The sequence below is a fragment of the Cyprinodon tularosa genome, unplaced genomic scaffold, assembly GCF_016077235.1.
Source record: "Cyprinodon tularosa strain WSP-4 unplaced genomic scaffold, ASM1607723v1 ctg185, whole genome shotgun sequence".
Lineage (NCBI taxonomy): Eukaryota > Metazoa > Chordata > Actinopteri > Cyprinodontiformes > Cyprinodontidae > Cyprinodon > Cyprinodon tularosa.
The window spans coordinates 1,451,161-1,470,212 of record NW_024038643.1 but is presented as its reverse complement, the minus strand read 5'-3'; the positions used below and the strand labels follow the sequence as shown (position 1 = coordinate 1,470,212).

Here is a 19,052-nt window from a genome sequence, read left to right as displayed (position 1 = left end):
TTCCAAGGTGAAGCATTGGATGCCATCTTTGAAACTCCTAACTGGTTCTATGCAAATGCATCATAAGTACAGCAGGAACGAACGTCTGTGAAAATGTTGGAGCGCTTTTGTAATTAAGGAATATCCTGATAAACGGATCATATATTGAATTTAATTAATACTAAAAACATAAACGTTGATTTAGTGCCCCAGATAGCTTGAAATATTTAACTGTAAACACATTTTATCACTTGAAGTATATTTTCTTGCAAATTTCTCCTCACAATTTCAGAGAATATCCCATTATAAATATTGCAAATATATAGGCTACCGCATCATTTCGGGAAGATTGCATTATCTTTTTGCAAATATACAATTTTTATGACATCTGGGAAATTATTCTCAAAATGTACTAATCTGTGGCCAATCTTTTTTTTTTTAATCAGCAATGGCCCTAATAATCAGTCCTGTTGAGATACTTAAGGGAGTTTTACATTTTCTGCAACTTTAATCACAGCTTTGTTGCTCGTCATCCACAGAATTATTAAGAGTCTGTTCTAAATTGCGGCTCATGCTAATGTATATTAATTGGGCTCCGGTTTGTCGCTGACAGTAAAACTTAACTTCAGATAATTCGTTATTCTCTGTGTAATACGTTTCTGTGAAGCTCCTCTCTGCTAACTCGTCCTTCTGTCCTCTGAGAGCTGAAATGCAGCTGGAGTGGAATAATCATCCTCTATTCATTCTTGCTGCACAGAGAAGGGTGTTCTCAGTCCACTCTGCGCTTGTTAAAGACCTCCTCTTTCAAGTTAAACACTGTATTAAATTTATATTCCCTTCTCAGTTTCATTTTGGGTTCATCCTTTTTCTCCTTTTCTTTCCTCAAACATGACAAGATTCTGAGAGTAGCTGTTTCTGTCCTAAAGGAGTTTTGCCTTTTTGCAAAAATAGACTTATCTACATATCGTTATCATGCAAAATGTAGAGATTCAATCTTTTCACTTCTGTGTAATATAGATTTGAAACACCACTGGTTAGGCCTTAAATTAGTTTTTTTTAACTACTTCTTTATAATATGCATAACTATAATCATACTTTTTAAGTTTCATTATACATTCAAGTTTCAAGGTCTTTTTCTTGTCTTCTAAACAGTCGAAGGATAATCCTTGTATTTCTCAAAGATTTTGAGAAATGCAAGTGAAGTTACTGTAACTCATGCCTTTTAAGGCCAATTTATGCTTCTTACGCATAGCCTTTGCAGCCATCAAATCTTGTCTCTGTGAGCGACTACGCCCCCTGCACAGAGGTTCTGCAACCATCGTCGCGCACCTAAAAAAAAATCCTGACTACACATGGGAGGGTTGCAAACCCACGGAGACCTCAAGTGGAAGTGTGCAGACAAAAAGCAGCTATGATTGGTCCTTGGTATGCCCCTCCGGCTGTCTGTGTTGTAGTCCTTCACCATTCGGTGCCAGGGCACGCAATTTTTAAATACCAAGGAAGAACTACAGTGGACAACTACGATGAAAGTTGAATCGGTCTTTTTGCCAACTCCATTAACAGAACCTGTCCCTCTTTGATGTCTAGCATCTCTAGATCCATCTCCGTGACCGTGATATCTTGCAGACATGCCATTGTTGTTTTGGAAGATAAACACTCCAGCCAGCGCCGCCGAAGTTCTCGCGAGTTCTCGAATATGCTCCCCCTTGCGCCAAAGGGCAAGGGGAAGAGGTACATAGCCTAGAGGTACATAGCCTCCAGGCTAGAGGTACATAGAGGTACATTCACACTTTTGGTCCAGTCCATGAATCGCCAGCTATCTTTGTTGTGATTTAACCTTCCGCCGCTGGTTAAGGGTGTGACATCATACTCGTCACTGCATTTCATTGCTCCGAAACACTTCCGTATCGAGGCTAATTCCTTGGCTTCTGGCAAGATGTATTTTGGAGAGTTTTTGAATCCACAAAACTTCGACAGTACATCTTGCTTGTCAAATGTAATCCAAATGTCATGAAATACTTTTTTTTTCTTTTCCAGCATTTTTATTGTCATTACATCGTCACAAGTACAGAGCAACAAATTGAACTCTCTGCATTAACCCATCCCCTTGGGGAGCAGTGGGCTGCCATCGTGCGGGGCCCAGGGAGCAATGTGGGGGTTAAGGGCATATGCAAATTCTAAGCTAATAAAGAGATGATATCAGCCAATACATGCATGCCTGGGCCGATTCATAATTGCATTCATCAGCCAGGTCTTGAAATGGTTTGAAGTTCATGCATTGCCACTCCCTTCCATTTACTAAATAGTAGCAGTAGTACACAGGTATCAAAGGAAACCTTTATTAACAAGCAATCAAATACTAAATATATTGTCTTTTTTATCATGTAAATGAAATGAGAAACAAAATTTCTTCTCGAAGATTTTGCTCAAAAATATTGGCAACACGTACTGTATCTGGGATTGGTAATACTGCGATCAGAATAGTGGGCATTGTTTTTTAAGGCTGGTCGAATGATCGATCTGTAGCTCTTTAAATATTTTACACAATTGCAAATAACTCGCCACTCCTCAATTAGAAGCTGAACAATTATGACTTTAATTTGAGCCAAAAGAAAACTTAGGTGTTAACAGACCCAGATAGTACAAATACGAAGGGCATGCATGTTGATGAAAATTGAGTATTAATGTAAATATCTTTTGTTGAAAAATTTCAAATGTTCCCTTCATACTTGAATGAGAATTAGATGGAAGTAAAAGGCGATTAAGCTTTTGCAAACTTAATTAAAGTGGTCTTGATGAATTGGCCCTTATTTGCATCATCTTTGAGTCCTCTGATGCCTAAAAAGATGCAGCCCAGGCTTGACATTGACACTGATCAACCTATCGCTCATCCATGCTTGAACAGCAGGATGTATTTGCATGTAGTTGGAAGTGAGAGGTCTCTTTTGAGTTTTAATTCAAAGTTTCACATTGTTTCTGTCACTGTAGCAGCTCAGCCCCTCCAGATTCAGAGTTGTCTCAGGCTCCACTCATGGGTTCTTCTCTTGTAGAATCCATTTTGTCTGAGATTTCCTGGATGGCTTAGGAGCTCTGCCCACAGGGATTTCAAACAAAAACATTGGTTGACTCAGACTCTTTCCAGTGAGCTTTCTCTGGGCTTTTCCTCCCATTCTTCATCAGCCTACAATATTATCGTCACAGTGTAATGATATGTTATACTCTGCATGGATTAGTGCAGGCCATTACTGCATGCAAAGTGTAGAATTACAATCAGTCCACTATTTAGATGAGGCTGCTTATAATTGTAGGGAGGGTGTAGACGTATGCTGGCTAAGGAGATAGTTCCCTAATTTGATTCCTCACTCGTTTCCTTTGATGATAATGTTCTGAGTTTACATGCCCATATGCGTGAGGTTATGTATGGTAATGAGCCCCCCCACCCCTATCCCCCCAAATAATGCTGCTGTTTATCCTGTTTCCAGAAAATAATTTGCATGCCACACTCGAGAGAAAACATGGTCCACTTTTTGCTTTTCGTCTTCTTCCGCTGATAGATTTTCTCTCCCTCACTGCTCCCTAATTGACATCAGTTTACTTGGATATGCAAATATAGGTTTATGAGTAATCAGAGCTGTCATTTAATCCCCACGTGACTGGAATGTCTTGGGTGATTCCAGCAAACCGTGCAATCATTGCCTCTGATGTCGGGCCGTGTTTAATGGCCGCCATTTAGGCAGTCTCTTCCCAGGGTTGTTTGTTTGTATTCATTTGAAGAAGACTTATCCGGAGAGGATATCCCCAGTTCCCTGAGCTCCCATTTGTTTGATATTGGAGAATCTTATTGAAAGAAATGTTTTATGATGCTCTATTGAAATGGGAAGGATTATGTTTCCAAATGATGTGGGTCATTCGTCTGCTGTTTGGAAAACATGCAAATTCAGACTAACCTGTCCCGTTTCCAAACCAACACTGAGATTTTCAAGCTGCATTTAGGACTTTGATCTTTTATCACATGTTATGAGGAGGCAAACCCAAACTTAATTTGGATTCTATGTAATAAAGCAACACAAGGAAGCACTTATTGCAAAATGGGAGAAAGATTCTGAAAGGTGTGGAGTGCATCCATATTCAGCCAACATAGTCCTTTTTTTTCAAGAATAAGATTTCACTGCAATCAAAGCTCCTTGTCTTTGAAGATAGGCTTTCATCAAATTTGCACACCTAGTCATTTAAATGTTTTCTTCTTAGCAAAATCTTAAAGCTTGATAAGGGTGGTTTTAGCTTCTGTTCTTAAGTGTTAACAAATATTTTCTATCAGTTTTAGGTTTTGATTATTGAATATGCTTGGATGTAAACCATTACTTTGTAGTTTCAGCTGTGTTCTAGGGGTTCAATGTTCTGGTTATGGTACATTTGCCCCATTAACAGGTCTTCTGTAACCCTAAACATATGTAAAACCATGATAGCACAGTATTTAAGGCATCTTTCTATAAACCACCTCCTGTCTTCCATGTTCCGCTGAAGAAATAAATCCATTTGCATGATGCTTACTCCATCGTGTTTCAATCCTAGAGATACTATGTCAAGGGTATCTGTGGAGATTTGGTAACCGTTTTTGATCGACCAATTTTTGTTATTTTTTTTTTAGGGGTGGTATCAATTACCTTATTGGCCTGAATATAAGAAAAGTTTTTTTTTATGTGAATGTGTGTGTGCAAGCGGAAAGAGGGTAGTGGCTGAAGGAAGCGAGGTAGGAGGGCAAAATAGGTTTAGCACCACCGCAACATCAGATCCAGAATTAAGTCTTGGAGCAAATGGATAAAAATAGACCGGAGGAAAAAAAACAAACATGAATCGATACTCTTGCAGACGTGTCGATACATCGGATCGTTGGCTGTTGGATCGATGCATCGATACAAAACTATTATTATTTACACCCCTAGTCGTCTTATAATTATAGAGGCTGACAGTTGTCTAGGGTCGCTACACAAACACAACAGCAGAGGGCGCCAGTTTTGTTTTTGTAACGCCGGTGAGCTCACTGTGGCTGGAGTCATCTTACTATCGCCACAGAGAAGACGTCACAAGGACACTACAAAAGGAAAGTTGCTGCCCAGAATGGGGACGATCAAAAGTTGGACAAGTTTGTAGACATTTGATAGCAGTTTTAAAATATTGGTGGTCTTCAGACATGCATCTAACAACTCTCAGGCAGCCAAGAAGTACGGAGTTACAGAGTGCAATGTCAGAAGGTGGAACGTTAAAAAAAAAAAACAGAACATTGTAAATGGCAAAAGAAAAGCTTATCAAAAATAGCAGAGCTCAAGGTGAGAGAAGGAGTGATAGCGAAGCAGCAAGGTAGAGGACCTCTGTGAGTAAAAGCCTCATGAAGGTTTCTGAGACTTTCCATGAGCAAAGTTCGGAATGCGTTCAAGTTGAATGTTGCAAGATTTCGATTAAATGTGTCCTTACTTTGTTTTTTTTATTGTTTGATTGCACAAATCTTTGACTCCAATATTATTTCAATGAAATTATTAGCACTTCAATATAAAATAGTTTCTTTAAACCAACCATAAATTTAGTTTATCTGTCTTTTTGTTTTGTTCCTGAAAATATCCTGAAAACAGGGGGTTATCTTATAATCAGGGTTGTCTTATATTCCGGGCAATACGGTAGTTTGACGCCATGGTGGCGATTCTTTTAGGCCAATAGCTCTTTTCCTTCCTCTGTTTACATGATGAAATGAGACGGTGATAATAAATGTATAAACTCTCAATTTGAACACATTTTTATGAGAAAACCCAAAGAAAAATAAACAATGGAAACCAGATGTAGGGAATGCCAATGCATGTGCCTTTTGTGATCTCAAGCCTTGGCTACTGGCTGCACCAATGAATCGATGAGCACATCCCTGTATCAACTGATACAGAAGCAAAAAAAACCCACAACGCAAATATTGGCGATGTGTTAGTCTTTTAAGGCCAGAGGGTGCACATAAAGTTATGAATAATCTTTGTCACTCCCTCGGAGGTACCTGTTAGGTTCGTTCTCTTGTTTATTGCTCTTGTCACTGGGTGTTTCATTTTGGTTGGACAGTCATGTTTCGGATGGACATTTGGACAGGTTGCACTATTTCTGTACTGTCTCCTTGACCTGTCTGCTGTGTGTTGGTCCCCATCATGGTATTTCTTCTACTAATGTTCCTAACAATGTTTGAGATTTCCTAGAACAGCAGTTTTTATATTTAAGAAGCACTTGCCGATGAAATGGCCTTAAATGTAGTGGGCTGTACAGGGTTTTATTTCAGCATTCTGTAGGAAAGATTATTTTTATCTCTTAATAAATAAGTAAAGAAAGAAAACATGTAGAATTCTTCTTCACCATAAATGTTTGTACCGTCATAAAATAAGATATAAAATATCTTATAAATACTGCTGCTACATAGAGCTATGCTGCTTTTGCTTTTCAAAGCAGATGAATCCCCCCTCCCTTTAGGTTACTGTGTTGTTTTCTATCTTTCTAGGCACCTTTTGTGTTTTAGTGGGGCTGAAATGAATGTTCTTCCTTTTGTTCCGCTGTCAGCCAATGGCTCACATTCTAGAGGCTTCTGTGGGCTCTTTGCACTGTCGCTGGTGATGACAAAATGCACTGTGGACATGCCCTGGAAAATGGACTACAAAAAGAACTGTGCTGAATTAAACAAGTGACATACACAGTTTTAGGCTTTATTTATGCCACAAAATCAAATGTCCCAAATATCAAATCAAAGCAATTTTAATTGCATAATTAATTACAAAATAAAAAATGAATGAAAAATAGTTATATTTGAAAAAATGTGTTTGGTCCATCAGCACCAGGTTGTTATCGCTGTTCTAGCTGCTCTACTTGTTAGACTAAAAACTTACGAACGCCGGCTTAATGTGGATTCATTTGAACACAAAATGTTAACCAGAAGGCAGGATTCATTTGTTCCTTTGTACCCAAATATCAACCACGCTGAGGGTTATTAAACCACGGACAAAATGTAAACCCAGTCATGGAATCCCAGTCATTACCCATCACCACAATCCACCACTCCCAGCTCCTCGTATTCATCCCAACATGCAAAACATTACAGTTATGTGGGTTTGTATCTCCTTTAGTCCTGCACATCTCAATGGTCAAAAGTTCTGCATTGAGCACCATCTCAATATTATGTAAATCAACAATTTTTACTAAAGAAAGCAGCTGTTATTTTGAATCGGTTCATTTTTCAGGATGATAGGTGCTTTAGAATATATAGAACAGACGAATAGAATATTTCACTTTGAGGGTAACTCTTTATGTTTTCCCCAAGTGGATGCTTTTAAATAGGGAATTTAACTCAAACTATTGTCATAATGGTTCAGCTGTTAAGTAAATTCAAAGGAAGCACACAACAAATATAAAACCTTTTTGAGAAAGCTCTGCAGTTAATTCAGGCAGGAAGAGAACACACTTTTCAGCAGATAACAGGAAGGGCAGGCATATTATAGCAAAGGTGTCTGTCATTTGGAGCCTTCATTCTTAATCTACATAGATGTTTTCTGTTTCTGAAATTGCATTTAATATGATACTCTACATGCCAAAAGGGAATTTAAAATGGTAAGAGGAAATTTTGTGTTCATCTTGGTTATAAAATAAATATTTTCTCATACCTTTTAAAGACAAACTGGGCAAAATCAGTGTTGGTTGATCAAAAATGTTTTAACCTTTGATACAATGATTAGCTGGATATGATCCCTTTTTAAAAATGTGATTTTTAAACCGTTTAATGTTTATTTTTCTAGTTGTTACCTCAAATCTAGAAAAAAATAGCACATTTATGGTAGAATAGTTTCTGTAAAAATTAGACTTTCAGTCGCCCTGGTGAACATTCAATAAAAAAATAGGGCGTTTTGTTGCCCGTTTTAAGTTCTTAGAGCGGACTGGCATCATGTATTGAAAAAAAATGTGCAGGAGGAAAGACATGCTCGTTCATTTGCTTCGAGAGAACAGAACATATAACATGATTCAAGTACAACACCAAAAGCAACAAAAGCACAAACCCTTTGTTCTGCATAGCTGTCAAATATAAGCCCCCTAGAGGTAATTGTATCAAACAAAACAAAAAAACAATGCAGTGTTCTTGTGACTTGTAATGAACTTTAATGAGCGCTTCAAGTGGCAGGTGGTTCAAGGGGGAAAATGGATAACACACTTGCAGAATAAACCTGCTGGGAAGGCTGCAGTGCCTGAAGCTATGGTCTTTTTTTAATTAAGCAGTCATTCACCTCTGGAAACCTCTGTTCAAGTGGCTCAGTGTGCATTCCCACAGCAGGATGCTGATGGCATGGATTTTGGTGCTTATTTTCCTACTTTTTCTCTTGCATATTGCTCATTTTGCTTTGTCTCTCTTAGTGTTAATGCACTTTCTAATATCAGATTTAATGTTTATTGTTGTAATTCACCAACATATTACAGTAGTTCATTTAGCAGAAGAAGTAAAGCAAAAACTTTGTGGCCCGCCAGGCTTATAATCCAGTGGGGGAGCCCTTGTTTCAATGTTGATCTTAGATGTTTAGCCAAACGCTTTTGACCATGCGAGAATTCGGCTTCTAGAGTGGATCCACCGGTCTGTGATTATCTTTTCTTTCTGATCAGCTTAATACTGGAGCACTAATACCCTCAAAGCAAGCACCTACATGCATCTTTGACCTGGTCTAATATTTCTTAAAATAAAACACAACTGAATGTGTGAATTTTTCACACTTGAACCCATGCCTGGATGGATTCCTGGACCAGATAAGCAGTTTTAATGTGCCCTAAATCTTCCAGCTGTGATAGTTTTCTAGCAGTGTTCTTTCCTGTTTCATTTATGCTTTTTTTTTTTGACATACTGATTTAGATTTTTCTTCTTTTTTCTAAGGATTGCAGCACATAATGTGGAAATAGAATGTGCAGTTTATTTGATTGAAGTGGTAGTTTGGAATCAAACATTAAATAAAAGCATTCCAGTAATATTGTTAATCATGCATCAAAGCTCATGACTCTTAACTCTTAAAGATTTTGATAAAGCTTAAAAAAAAAGGATCTAAGTAAATGTTGATGCTGATGGATTTATGGACCTAAACAATTTTTCAATGTTTTACCTTCTGATCACCAATCAAGAGAATATTGGCCAATCCAGATTTCTGATTGATTGATTGGTCTGCAGTTTGCATAAAAATATTAGAGAAATATACCTTACCGGTAATAAATACAAAAATATGCTTAGTAATTGTTTAAATGTATTATGTTGCAGTGTTTCTTTGCCTTTTCATGTAGTAAAAGATATTTAGCCTTAAGGTCTTTTTTTATTATGACTACATATTGATTTATACAGAGTCTATGAAAACATGCCGCTTAGTGAGACATTAGGTTATTAGAAGTTATGAAATTGCTTGTAATTAACACGTTTTTTTAGTGTTTATGAGTAGGATTAAAAGCTCATCTAGCACTTTAGTGTTTTGAATAGTTAAGATAATTCTTGTCTACCATTATATGTTTATGTTCAATCATGTTGTAAATTTCTCTGTTATTGCTGTAGTTTAGCATCCTGCCGCTGTATTGATTTCCCCTCAGTAGGTGTTAAGATGTGTTGATATCACAGCTTAAACTGGTGCCAGACCCGACCGTCACAGTTTGTCAGAGAGAGTGGGTTGATATCCTGTAAATGTGTGATAATTTTTCATACACATTGCAGTGGCACACATTTAGATCCTCAAGGGAGCCAAATTCTTACCTGTAATATCCTTCTCTCATATATTGTCCCCTCTTGTGTTTTTTCTTTAGCAATCTATAACTATGATGGGCGGGGAGAAGAGGAGCTGTCACTGCAAATCGGAGACACGGTGCACATACTTGAGACATATGAAGGTGAGAACTTGCTTGGAGATGCCATGCATGATCAAAACTGACAAGCTCACTGGAAAAATAATCTAGAAATAAGTAAAAAAAAAAAAAAATCTTAAATTAAGTGTATTTACCCTTAATTTGAGTAGGTAAATTAGGCAGTCTTCCAATGAAATTAGTATTTTTACTCTTTAAATAAGATAATTACATAATATTCACTTGAAATAAGACAATGCAATTGTGTTTTCTTATTTTAAATGTAAATTGTCTTATTCCATTGGCAAAATGTCTCTTTTACCTCTTCAATCTAAGAAGAAATGCACTTATTTTCAGAAAAAAAAAGACTTATCAAGATTTAGATTTTTTTTCCAGTGCTGGAAATCAACTTCACTTTCTTTTTATTCCAATTTGAGACTTTTGTAAAAATCTTTAATTTAAAAAATAAGGAAAATGAGGTTGATGCTCTGCAGAGGAGGCAGTTTTTATGCCTTAACTGTGTTGGAAGACCTCATTTTTTTATTTTAGAGAATTTTTACTTTTGACTGCAGAGTTGGGACAAAGTTTTGAAGGTTTTTAAAGTTGCTGAGCTTAGGTGGGGAAGTATATTTTGCACAACACTGCTAGAAAATTATTCATGAAAAAAAACAAGGGGCACCCTATATATGCCCCCTATGATGTATGCCGCTTTGGTTTGTTGTTTAGTGCTTTTGTATATTTACAGCTGTTTTCAGCTTCCATCACAGCAGTTGGAAGATGCTGACTCCAAGCTTTTACAGTTATTAGAAAAAAAGTTTTTGTCGTGAACATTTTGCTGGAGGTGCTTTTTTCATTTTCTTTTTTTTCTATCTGTTTTTGGTTGAAAAGTAAGATGAATAAAAAATTAAAGGTCAAAATACTTCACAACACAGAACAGTTTAAAGTCTTCTGATTTAATGCAAGGTCCAGTGGGTTTTGTTTTTGTCAAAATAAAGCCCACATCATCACAACCTCACTTATGTTCTCGATTATAAAGTGTTAATGCTAACTGTGAGATTGTAGGTGGTTCTAAACCATGACTCAGCATGGTATTATTCAGCCTCCCTGATTTTTCTTCTAACTCTTAAATGGATGTTTAAGGTGTCTCATGATAGTTTTTCTTATCTATTTTAAATTTTTAATTGCAAAAGGTGAAAAAAACCAACACTTGATAGAGTAATGTGTTTTTTGTTTTTCACTAGACTGGTATAGAGGATACAGGCTAAGGAGAAAATCAAAAAAGGTAACATGCTGATGAACACACTCTCATGCACATTTGTATTTATAATACTGATACTTATTTCTTCTTAAGATATTCTACAATGTAATGTTTTAACTTTATCCTCTTCTAGGGCATATTTCCTGCTTGCTATATACACCTAAAGGAGGCCACAGTTGAGGGCAGCGGGTCAGTATATACATAAACTCTATCAACACATGCTTGTACATTTGTTCTGTGGTTGATATATAAAATATCTTTAAAAAATTCCAATTTATTTTATTTAAAGTTTAAATGCATCAAGAATTCCACATTAAAAAGTGGAAGAACAATTTCCAGTCTTATCAACTTTAAAGTGCTAACCTTTTATTGGCTGTTTTGGTCAATTCATATTCTACCATAAGATTTGTCACATGTAACAACAAAAAACAGCTTTCAATTTTTTTTTTTTTTTTATAGTTCTTATTTTAGTCCTTCTACTGTTTTACTAAAAGAAAGGGAAAGGCAAAACAATAAGGGTGTTGAGATTTACAAGTGTCCTCATATGGTGCCGTAGGTTTCAATGTTGATTCGTTGCTTGACTGTGATGTTTCCAAAAGTCTCCAAATATCGAAATCTAACTTGTTCTATTGAAAACTGAAGCCAAAAGCTCAAATTAATAAAAAAGGACCCGGCTTTTTTTTTTTTTTCCTCGATTTAGCCTTCCTTTTTTCTGTTGCAGTTCCATTCCCTCTTGCTTCTTCACATTCTGAATGATCTGATAATAAAGTTAGCTTCTTACATATTTAATTATTATTTGATAGTCCCTTGAGATGAAACATCTTATTTTTGAAGGAGTCCAAGAGACAGAATATATAGAAAACATACCAGGCTGAGGCAACATTACAGTACAACACAGCATATAGATCCCTATATACATACAAACTAATATACATGCTCACAAATACAGTACAATGTGGATGTAGGCAAACATCTCTCATACCACACTACAATTGAGTTACATTACCAAAATTGAAGTATTCATTTCATAATACAATAAAAAAAATAATAACAACAACATTGATGTTATAATAGTAGTATCATGACAAATGAGTATTTTAAACATGTAATTTGTAACCCCAGTTGGCCTCTGCCGATGGCCACTCACGCTGAGCCTGGTTCTGCTGGAGGTTTCTTTCTGTTAAAAGGGAGTTTTTCCTCTCCACTGTCGCTACAAGCATGCTTGGTGTGAGGGTTTGCATTCGAGTCAGTGAGTCGATGCAATCAACTGGTTTTCCTTAGGTAGAAAACTTTGAATCAATTTGACAGTATGATCTTATGAACTGTAAAGTGCCTTGAGATGACATGTGTTGTGAATTGGCGCTATATAAATAAACTGAATTGAATTGAATTGAAAATTAATTAAAAATATATGTATTTATTAGAAACAAGGACTTGTTCTCTGTGTCCTCGGAACTTTTTTTAAACACCTTACTACTGCTCATGTTAGCTAATTTTGAGTATTTGTAACTACTATTTCTCTAAAGAGTAGTGTGTTGTGGGCATTATTTGTTACTGCAGGCAAAAGGAGACGGTCATCCCCACTGAGCTCCCTCTGGTTCAGGAGGTTACCACAACACTGCGAGAATGGGCTACCATATGGAGAGACTTATATGTGGTGAGTCATCTTTTCTCAATCTCATGCTCACATTTATGTCACGTGTACGCCCGATTTAGAGGTTGTGGAAAAAGAAAAAAAATGAGAAACGTTTTAAATAGCTGCTTACATATCTGCCTCTGACTTCATTTTAAGATTGTAACAGTAGCTAATTTAGATTCCTCTTCTTTGATTGTTATGACGCCTTGTAGCTCTTAGCATTTCCAAAAATATATATATATTTTGTTTCTTTTTTTTATCTAGCCAGTCACTTATTAGGGCCCATGAAGGAAATTCTGTTCCCTAGAGGCCTCCTCTGTTCATTTCTAGGTCTTGTTGCCTTACTTAGATTAACAACAAGCAATCATGGTTTCTATGAGGTCTTTGTTGATGTCTTTTTGCCATTGTGTAAAGATTCAACTGGGTGCTCAGAGGCTTACAGCAACTCAAAGCAGCACTTGTATATTTAGATTTCCATTTTGGCTATATTTATTTTTGTTTTAAAAATGATGGAAATGTGGAATCTTTTTTTTAATGCATCTGTACCCCAAGGTTGGATTAGATCATTATTGATCAATTTGCAAAAAGTAGCGTTGAATCTATGCAAACGTTTAAAAATTACATCATGGAGTGCTCTCATTTTCACTTAATTTTACACAAAATAAATGATTGCATTCTCCAACGACATAGAGACTGCAAAAAAATGATTCACATAATCGTCTGCCTGTTTCAACTTTTTACATAAAGGTTTTTTCCAATACTTTTGTGCAGGGTTGAGACACATAGTGGCTACCCTGTTGTTAAAATTTAGTGCCTCTTGGCGTTTTTTTGTGACAGCTGTACTATGTTCTGTCTGAAAGGGGGACAAGCGCGAGATGTTCAACTGTGTCCGTGACATGATCTACGACCTCATCGAATGGCGGTCGCAGATCCTGTCTGGCACCCTCCCGCAGGATGAGCTCACTGAGCTCAAACAGAAAGTCACCTCCAAGATCGACTATGGCAACAAGTGAGCATTTTAGTCTCATTCTTCTCTGGGAAAACTACTTTTTTTGATACTTTATTGTTGTGCAGTTAAATTTAAATATGATTGAAATGTGAAATCATAAATCACTCTGAAACGTAAAAGCTATACTCCAAAGATTCATCACCCACAGAGTTTGCTTCTTCTATTTATCAAAATAGAAGTCCGGAACCTATCACTTAGTAGTATTTGAAGTCTTTTTAAGTGAGCTACGTAAAGTTTTGGATAAATGCTTTAAAACCAAGTTCAGTTATGGGAAAACAGGTGAAAGAATAAAAAGAGTGGAGCCAAATCAAGAACTTGTGGGAGATCCACAAGGCTTAGAGCAGGGGTCACTGACTTTTTTGACACTGAGAACTAACCATGGGCACAGACTTATGAAGGACCACCAGTACTGACCTTTGAACTGAAGTCAAATTTCACTAGAACTTCATGTGCAATTAACTCATGTTACTATCAAAAAAAAAAAAAAAAAACTGAGATGATATAAAGAAACCAAAAACTAGTAAAAATCTATTTTTTTAGCTCAATTAAGTGTGTGTTCTTTTTTCTTTTTTTCTTTAATCCAACTGTTTTATTTCTGCATTTTTTATTTTATCTTTTTTTTTCTCCTACTTGCTTTGATTCTGTTCTATTTTGCTATATTTTAATCATGTAAAGCACTTTGCATTGTCTTTGTGCTGAATTGTGCTATACAAATAAATTTGCTTTGCCTTGCCCTAAAAAAGCATTAGTAGCAAAAAAAAAAAAAAAAGCTGCAGTTCATGGGTTGTGGTTTTTTCAGACCAGGACCTTAGGGAGCCTCATGTGGTTATCGGGGGCTGCTTGGTGCATCATGTTGGAGACCCATGGCATACTTTGAGGCTAGAGTTGGTGCTTTAACACACGTCAACAACTTGGACTACAGTGGTCATATTCTTTCAGTTAAGGCCAGTCTTGAACCAAATAAAAATCATAACTGGGATAAGGAAAAAACAACTGCCTGTTGCCTTATCCAAGCGTCTTTTAAGAGCAAAGGGAAGTTTAATATTTTATTTGGAAAATGGAATCAATTCCTGAAACAATGAGTTAGCTGTTATTGTATCTGTGAAAAGACGAGCTAATATTTTGCCAGTACATTTTTTTTAGGCATGATTCTGGTTCTATGATGAAGCGTTAAACTCCGGCCCTGTAGAGATATTGCTTTACCATTGCAGAACCAGATACTGATGTGTTGAAAAGAAAACCATTAGCTGCATGTTGGCAGCCTGCTGTTGAGCAGAAACACTGGAGGACAAAAAAAAAAATGGCATGGTGTGCTTTAAAGGAGAAGAGTGCAGCAGAGGGAATATTATATGAGACAACTGCCTGGAAGCACACGGTTACGCTGTTCAGTTTTTGAAAAAAATGCAAACCACGTGTTTTTCTTGGTATCACTCATCATGACATTTTTATGTACTTGTTCACCCCTTTTTTCTTATTTAATTCAAGATACTTGAATCTTGATCTGGTGGTCAGAGACAAAGATGGAAACATTCTGGACCCAGACCTCACCAGCACTGTGAGCCTATTCAGAGCACATGAAGCAGCCTCCAAGCAGATTGATGACCGGATCAGAGAGGAGAAGGTAAGCAAACAGTTAAACTGTTCTTCATCCAGACAATATGTGGACAATAAATTATGATTTAAATGGGAAAACAGCATGACACAAAGTGTTCTCCTATTGTCACATAATCGGGTAGGCTGAATTATAATACTTTGTACAGCTTTAAAACACATTTTTCTCTAACTCCAACTCAGTTGTTTAGTTTCTGCTGAGTGTAATTGACATTCTGACGTCAAATGCAAAGCATCTAGTCTGCCTGAATATCCTAACCCCTTGCTCACACTGGCTCCAGTGCGGTTACTGAGCCGACGGAGACCGCAACTCCCACACACCCCCTCTCACACCGCCCTTTTGACTACGGTGCGGTGCGGCTCTGCGGCTCCGGCAACAGGTCCGGAGATTTAACAGAAGTTCACTTGAGTTCACGTAACTTCACACGATAACACGGCCCAAATAAGGATATTTGCGAGAGCTTGTTGCGGAGGGCTCCGGCACGCCGCAAGGATAGCTTTCTTGTGGAATTTTCTGCAGCGCCGGAGTGTCTCGGTAACCGCAGCCGGACAGCTCAGCAGCCGGTGAGAGAGGTTTACGTCTTTTTAATGACTTGGAATCACTGCGGCGCCGCATCCACCGCACGGCAACGGTAAGACCAGAGTCGGTGTGAGCCTGGGGTAAATCCTTCAGGGGATGAATTCCATGTATTAAAGACTACAGATCCTTCTCAAAATATTAGCATATTGTAATAAAGTTCATTATTTTCCATAATGTAACCATAAAGCTTTAACATCCATATATTTTAGATTCATTGCACACTAAATTTCATATCTTACAAAATTAGTATATCATGAAAAAAGATCTTTAAACGAGCTATGCACCTAATCATCTGAATCAACAAATTAACTCTAAACACCTGCAAATGATTCCTGAGGCCTTTAAAACTCCCAGCCTGGTTCATCACTCAAAACCCCAATCATGGGTAAGACTGTCGACCTGACTGCGGCAGAAAACGCTGCGCAAGGAGAAGAGGTGACCGCACCCTGAGGAAGATTGTGGAGAAGGGCCGATTCCAGACCATGGTGGACCTGCAGAAGCAGTAGACTGAGTCTGGAGTAGAAACATCCAGGGCCACCGTGCACAGGCGTGTGCAGGAAATGGGCTACAGGTGCAGCATTCCCCAGGTCAAGCCACTTTTGAACCAGCAACAGCGGCAGAGGCGCCTGACCTGGGATACAGAGAAGCAGCACTGGACTGTTGCTCAGTTTTGCATGTCATTTGGAAATCAAGGTGCCAGAGTCGGGCAGAAAACTGGGGAGAAGGAAATGCAAAAATGCCAGAAGTCCAGTGTCGTGTACCCACAGTCATTGATGGTCTGGGGTGCCATGTCAGCTGCTGGTGCTGGTCCACTGTGTTTTATCAAGGGCAGGGTCAATAAAGCTATCTATCAGGAGATTTTGGAGCACTTCATGCTTTCATCTGCTGAAAAGCTTTATGGAGATGAAGATTTCATTTTTCAGCACGACCTGGCACCTGCTCACAGTGCCAAAACCACTAGTAAATGCTTTACTGACCATGGTATCACTGTGCTAAATTGCCCTCCCAACTCTCCTAACCTGAACCCCATAGAGAACCTGTGGTAAATTGTGGAGAGAAAGTTGAGAGACACAAGACCCAACAGTCTGGCTGAGCTGAAGGCTACTATTGAAGCATCCTGCGCCGCCATAACACCTCAGCAGTGCCACAGGCTGATTGCCTTCATGCCACACCGCATTGAAGCAGTCATTTCAGCAATTCCTGACCAAGTATTGAGTGCATAACTGTACATAATTATTTAAAGGTTAACTTTTTTTTTTATTAAGAACGCTTTTCTTTTATTGGTCGAATGGAATATGCTAATTTTGTGAGATAGGAATTTGGGGTTTTCATGAGCTGTATGCCAAAATCATCTGTATTAAGACAATAAAAGACCTGAAATATTTCAGCTAGTGTGCAATGAATCTAAAATATATGAATGTTGAAGTTTTATCATTACATTATGGAAAATAATGAACTTTATCACAATATGCTAATATTTTGAGAAGGACCTGCAATTATTTAACAATGTTAACAGGTAAAATATTTGTATTGATTGTCTTCAGAACATCCACATGTTACATCCAAGATGGATGTTGAAAATGGTTTTAGATTTCTTCAAAATTTTATAAATTAAATTGGTAACCCATTAGAAATATGATTTACTTAAGGAGTGTCAAAGCTTTGCTGATAAGCAGCAAATGTTCTGCAAAGTAAAGGTTGAACTGGGAAATAAGGAGCAAAGTGTAAATTGTTAAACAAAAGGAGGGCAGTTTCTAACTCATTTTAACAAAAATGCACTGTAGAGAAACGTAACCAAGAACCTGTACATGTGTTTAATTAATTATGAGAACGAGAATGCTGGTTGCTGTCAAACGACAAAATTTTTTCCTCTTAATAACTCTTTAATAACCTAATTAGAAACGGCAAGATTTTTTTTTTTTTTACTAATCTAGATTAAAATCGGAATTGTCATGATAAATATCCTGTTAAAGGGAACAAGGGTAACTAATTTAGCCTATAATCAGAAAATAAAAAATCTGTCCTCCTGGCAGAGACAGCTAGTTTGCTAGACTTATACTGGATGAGCTCCAATACGAGTTATCAGTAGCAGCAGGTTGGTACTAAATACACAGAAGACATACTGTTAGGTCAATCATTCTGTACCTCATCATTGAACTCATGCAGGATGCAGACTTTGTCACATGTATGACACTCTGCAGCCTCCGTATAGCGATGATGTCAAGGCGCCAATGGACTCTTCTCAGTTATTTGTAATTCATTTTGTGCATCATGACGTGGGAGTAAGCCTTAAACACTGAGGGTTAAGATCCTCCAGTGTGTCTAAAAACCTTTAAACTATTTATAGATTCAATCAAATGGTGTGATGACACACATGGATAAAATTGTTGGTAATCTTCATTTAATAAAAGAAAAAGCCACAATAACCACAGAGATAACTTAAATCGATAAAAGTAAGAATAAAAAAGCAGCTCAAACTGTGCAACAAGGGTTTGTTTAGAAAGTAATACTGAAAACCTTTATGCTAAATAAATAGGAAAAAAACTCTTGATACTCTGTTTATTTACTTCCATGTTGTAAGTGCCAGTTTGTGCTTTTGAGATACTATATTGACAGGTTAAGCTTTTGCATAAACATCAACCTCCAAACTGTCTGAGCACTTTGTCTCTTTTCTCTCTTAAGAAAAAAATGAAAATAAACTGTAAAGTTCTTGTTATTCATTTAAATAATGGTTTTGCATTACTTAAATAAATTTGTAACCAGATGAAGATAAGATGATAATATAATATGTTCAGAGCTATCTTGGAAGCTGTTTTCCTCTCTTTGGTCTACATCACCTGTCCCCTCTTTCCAAATGCTTTGCTCTGACACCTCTAGACTTTTTACCCTCATCTCCTCCTTATTTACTCTTTCCTTCAACGAAGGATTCTATTCAGTATGTGTCCTCCATCAGCTCATACAGCATAGATGCATGATTTCAGTAAAGTACTGTAAAATATGATCACAACAGCTATCTTGTTGTATTTTCATTTAGTTCTTCATTTTCCTGATTTTGCCTTCTGCTTTATCACATCCTCTCTCTTTTATGCAGTTGTAGGATTTTCACAAATGT

General features: G+C 37.3%; 1 protein-coding gene across 2 annotated transcripts in view; it reads left to right on the top strand.

The window, feature by feature from the left end:
• The window catches only part of dock1 (dedicator of cytokinesis 1), a 305,990-nt gene that overhangs the window by 29,302 nt on the left and 257,636 nt on the right, over positions 1-19,052 (top strand). For both annotated transcript variants that reach the window (XM_038282563.1, XM_038282562.1), the window contains exons 2-7: positions 9,811-9,894; positions 11,088-11,128; positions 11,238-11,293; positions 12,665-12,761; positions 13,601-13,749; positions 15,235-15,370. In XM_038282563.1, the coding sequence (XP_038138491.1) occupies positions 9,811-9,894; positions 11,088-11,128; positions 11,238-11,293; positions 12,665-12,761; positions 13,601-13,749; positions 15,235-15,370 (563 nt within the window). The remainder of the gene's footprint in view (positions 1-9,810; positions 9,895-11,087; positions 11,129-11,237; positions 11,294-12,664; positions 12,762-13,600; positions 13,750-15,234; positions 15,371-19,052) is intronic.